Source organism: Montipora foliosa, chromosome 9, assembly GCF_036669935.1.
Source record: "Montipora foliosa isolate CH-2021 chromosome 9, ASM3666993v2, whole genome shotgun sequence".
Taxonomy (NCBI): domain Eukaryota; kingdom Metazoa; phylum Cnidaria; class Anthozoa; order Scleractinia; family Acroporidae; genus Montipora; species Montipora foliosa.
Genome location: NC_090877.1, coordinates 10,658,928 through 10,663,927, shown reverse-complemented (window position 1 = coordinate 10,663,927; position 5,000 = coordinate 10,658,928). Strand labels below are relative to the sequence as shown.

Genomic DNA, 5,000 nt, shown 5'->3' with positions numbered 1-5,000 from the left:
AAGTTAAAAAGAAAATTTGACTTCTGTTTCTCTTTGTGTAATTCTGTGTTTCTTTGTGGAACCATAAAGGAGACCTTGGCGGCTTAAAATATTGACGCTTTGCCCGGAACATCCTAAGCGAGACCAAAATCCAAAATTTACACCACTAAGCGAGACGACGAGCATCCCCGTCTGTTTCATATTGGAGTCCCCCCCAGGAAAAACACTTGTTAAAAGAAGTTTCATCTGTACATGTCAAATATCTGGCAGTAGTGGGTGACAGTTCATTAAGCTAGTCATCTCATATAGATTACATTTGCAAGAGAATAACTATCCTCAGTTAAAACTTTTAAACAGATTGTCAAGTTTCCTCAGTTCTGATGTTCTTTTTAAGATCTACATGGCCACTATGCTTCCTATCTTTGACTATGGTTGTATTGTGTGGATGGACTGCACCAAAAAATTGTCTGGAAAGCTCGACAGACTGCCAAATCAACAACTTGTAAATGGCCACGATGCTTCATATCTTTTACTATGGTTGTATTGAGTGGATGGACGGCACCAAAAAATTGTCTGGAAAGCTGGATTGAAGCCGCAAAATCAGGCTCTATGAAATATACCGGAACAATGTAAAGATAGAAGATATTGTTCACAGGTTTTACCTGATAAGTTAGGAATCCTGTGGCTTTACGCTTGTAGACATTTTTGTCCTTAGTTTTAAAATTGTAAACAACATACATGTACATTGCAAGCTGTCCCAGACAGTTGCAGGGTAAACTAACTAAAAGGATTAATCAACATGGAAGGTCCCTAAGAGACTCTTCAATATTAGCCAAATCATCAACTGGTGAAAAGACTTTTGAGTGCTCAGCAGCAAGGGACTTGAACATGTTACGCAAGGAAATTAGGGAATTGGATGGCATAAACACATTCAGATCTAAAGTTCATAAGTTTCTTATTGAAAATGATAAGTTAGAGCAATCATAGATACTCAAGGACTTACAGTGTAATTACAGTATTTAACCTTAATTTTACAATGTATGTTTAGTTATCAATTGTTATAGTACTGTTTTTAATAACTATGTACATTACATGTAGGTGAAGTAATGTATTCTAATGCACCATGGGTTAAATTAACCCATGGTGCAATAGAATATAAATTGCTCTACCTAATGTACATTATACATGTCCATATGGTTGCCTAATGAACCATCTGATCCATCACATTGCAGTTTAAATAAAGTATTTATTAATATTATCATCATCATCATCATCATCATCATCATCATCATCATCATCATCATCATCATCATCATCATCATTATCATTATCATTTTATTATCATCATCTTATGTCCAATTTTCAATTGGTTTTTTCTTTTCTCTCAACAATGTTTTACTCTCTAGAAGTGGTTATTACATGATTGTATCATTATCACACCTTTCGATAAAATGCAGACTCCTGACCTCTGTGGACAACTTTCAATATTGACAACGTAAGGGAAATATCCCCTTATTACCTAATAGATATCCTGCAATATTCCAGAGTGGCATAAGAACTGTGGGTCGAACTCTGTTGTTAGCTACAATCTGCTCAAATGTTTGAAGATGTTCCTTTTCTTGATCCCACATGTGCTGCCAACCAAATAAAGAAAAATTTAAAACTCAAAGCTGACAATAAGTGCTAACTTAACAGAGAGGACCAGGACCACTTATTTCTAAGGGGTATATTTACATGAGACCAGGATGAATTCAGACCAGCATGAGTTTGTACATCAGCCTCCATGCATTTCTCTTTATGCATTTATGTGAGACCAGCCTGGCAATGAATTCAGACCAGTCTGACTTCGTCTCAGTTGTACCAAGACGAAAAATTGTTGTACTGGTCTAAGTTTGCACCATTCTTATGTAAATGACAACAAATCTCAGTCTGGGACCAGAAATTTCAAGCCAGTATGCTTTGGGGTGACAGCTATTATATTTGTTAGACAAAACATACATGTATCATTTCGTCCCGGTTCCATGTAAACAGCTGCAAAAATTTCATGCCAGTACAACATCATACTGGTCTGAGCTTGTCCCAGTCTCATGTAAATAGGGACTTTTAGCAACAACAATGGCGATGGCAATGAGAATGTCTAAAATTTGCTTATTTAGAGGGCAAAAAAAAAATAGTTTTGCACGCCCTGCATGTGCGTTTTTACATTTTTGTCCATTTCTTTGCCGTCGTCAGCAAAACAACAACATGAGATAACCAAACTTCAGGTTTTATGGAGGACTTAAGTACTTGGAGATAAATTTTCATTTTCTCCCCGGAATTAAGCGTGACTTATATCAGTTTCATTCTTAAGGGACTACCACACCATTGTCATGTTAAAAAGCTTGGAAGAGTCACATTTAAGTGATTACAATGACACAAATTTATGTTTTGTTATGATGATCTCGTTGCTGTTGTCGATGTCATTGCTAAAGCTCCCTAATACACTGTACCCCCTAAGGAGGTGTTGGAGCACTTGCCTGGGTTCCACTCACAGATTCAACCTGAGGGCTGTCATTTCTCTCTCCTGGATAATCCAGGATACTTCAGATTTTGGATTGAATCTCCCGATCTCAAGATTACGATCTGAAATCTCCCGATTAATCACTGAAGTTTCTCATCCATTTCTAGTGAGAATCAACTTTAAAATACTTTGTGTTTTTTGAGTTATTTTAATTTAACATGGATAGTAACAAAATTCAAATATTCATTTTCCTCATCAACTCTGGCGTGAGCTGAACAACATAAAATTAAAAAAAGAACAACAATCCAAATGTATAGATTGTGTTTCATAAAAAGAAGATAACAATGATAAATACAAGAAAAAATTACATAGAAAACTATAATAGAGTTTTCAATTTCACTTTGAAGAAACGTTCCTGTTTCACTGCTTCATCAGTGAAATAATGTCAAGGATGAATCGTGGCATAAAGCTTCCCCTTGTTGTAAATGTAAGTGCTTTATCATGAAAAATTTGTGACACTGCAGGAACAGATTATTGTACATAAAAAATCTGACTATTGATTGACACATTAATGGTATACGGTATACCCTTTAAAAAACTTGGTCTTGCTACTTTCGAGGGGGGGGGGGGGTTGCTACTTTCAGGAGGTTGCCACTTTTGGGGGGGTCGCTACTTTCGGGGGCTCGCTACTTTCAGGATTTACTAGCGGCCACAAAAAATTGACATTAATTTCGAGGGGTTAATTGCTACTTTCGGAGGCTGGTTACTATCAGAACTTTACGGTCAAATCAAACGTTGCAATGAAAATGACATCTTTTTCGCATGTTTTTTTTAAATTTTGCCTAGGTTGTGTGAAAGTGTACTTCCTTTTTGCATAAAAGACGCAACATGAGGTCATCAGAAATTACGTCACAAGTGTCATGACGTCATTTGTCATTCCATCGCTATCAAATCCCGGGGGGAGGGGGGTACTGCCATATATGGGCTATATAGGTATGTGCCGCCGTGAAGGGTATGGTTTTCAAGCAGTTTACTCTAGCATAGGGTATATAAATCAGAGCGTTTGGGTCTAGAATAGGGTATCATTTTTCATGAAACTGACCACTTGGTTGAAGATTTTATCTAGACTAAGGAAACCAGGAATTGCTACTCAAAAATATGAAAAAATGAAATCAGCAAGTTTAAATTTTCACGACTCAGCCTCAACAGCGTTGACAGATGACTATCATAAACTGCTACTGGATATTATTAACTGTCAAAAATCGGGATTCAGACAGAAATCGGTGGTATTAATACTAGTTGAAATTAAACAATTTATTGTCTTGATAATGCATACGTATGTGCTTGGCATTGCTGGACATGTATAAATAAATCATTTTTTAAGAAAGAAGTGATTGTGGTATAAGTTTTTGTTTTGGCTTTGCTTTAGACTATGCTAGTGACCTCAGTTTCTGGAAAACAGCTACTCTAGGATAGGAGTGATTTGGGGAGTTAACTCTAGTATAGGGTAGCAAAATCCAGCTGAAACTAGCTCTGGTATAGGCTAAGGGTTCCAGGGTCCCAGCGGCACATCCCCACCCAGAAATTCGTAAAGTATTCCCCCCCCCCCTCCCCCCTTCCCGGATCAACTCTCAATACTTGAAGATTTAGATGGTTGACAGCCCTGTTCAACGTCCCATTTTTCAGAGTTTGTTGGTTTTCTACTCTGATCCAAGAGGTTTTTCTACGGGTAGTCTGGTTCCAAGTATCAAAACCAACATTATTTTGATCCGATTGCATAATATAAAGCTTCCGATCATTACTATAGCTGTACAACAACTACTAAAATCCTTTGCTTTTCCCAAGATTTTACATTGGGACTATTGTCAACTTTTAACTCTGTTGGATCTAAAGTTACTTCCACAGTACTTAGTGCTAAACAGCGAGAAATACGCATTTTAATAAATTGTCTGCAGAGTACTGTACCTGTATCGTTGGTCCCACACTTGTCCTTCCAAGAACAGCCATTTGCCCTGCGTAAATACGATTGGCACCAAGTTCCCCAGCATGATCCACACGGATTATTCTATCTATGTGAGGCCTTGGTCTGCCAACGAACTCTTTTCTGGCTTGAGAGCAAAAACATCTTTGACAAATTTTCATAACACGAGTCGCCATTTTGAATTTAATCGATCCATTCCCCTACGAGGCCCTCTCTTCCCATTCTCGTCCCCATCGCCCTTTTCGTTTCTCTTAGTCGGCGGGGCCTTGGCACGAGAAAACGTTTTCTCGTGCCAAGGCCCCGCCGACTAAGAGAAACGAAAAGGGCGATGGGGACGAGAATGGATTGTCTCTCGCTATAGGGGACGAGTAGGAGAGAGCCCTGGGAACGTGGTTGGTGCTAAAATTCCAAAATTCCCATGCATGTCATTCAGGTCATGGGGCAGCACGGGTCCGGTAAATCAAATGTAACAGACTTTTCCACAGAATATTTTCCGGGAAAAAAGGAATACCTTCAGAGGTATTCCTATTTTCTCGGTGT

General features: G+C 38.3%; 1 protein-coding gene across 2 annotated transcripts in view; it reads right to left on the bottom strand.

Annotated features, from left to right (window-relative positions):
- The window catches only part of LOC137972182 (5-demethoxyubiquinone hydroxylase, mitochondrial-like), a 13,732-nt gene extending 9,046 nt beyond the window's left edge, over positions 1 to 4,686 (bottom strand). For both annotated transcript variants that reach the window (XM_068819031.1, XM_068819030.1), the window contains exons 1-2: positions 4,445 to 4,686; positions 1,499 to 1,613 (exon numbers count right to left, since the gene is read on the bottom strand). In XM_068819031.1, coding sequence (XP_068675132.1) covers positions 1,499 to 1,613; positions 4,445 to 4,636 — 307 coding nt within the window. In that variant the 5' untranslated portion in view covers positions 4,637 to 4,686. The remainder of the gene's footprint in view (positions 1 to 1,498; positions 1,614 to 4,444) is intronic.
- Positions 4,687 to 5,000: the final 314 nt, after the last annotated feature.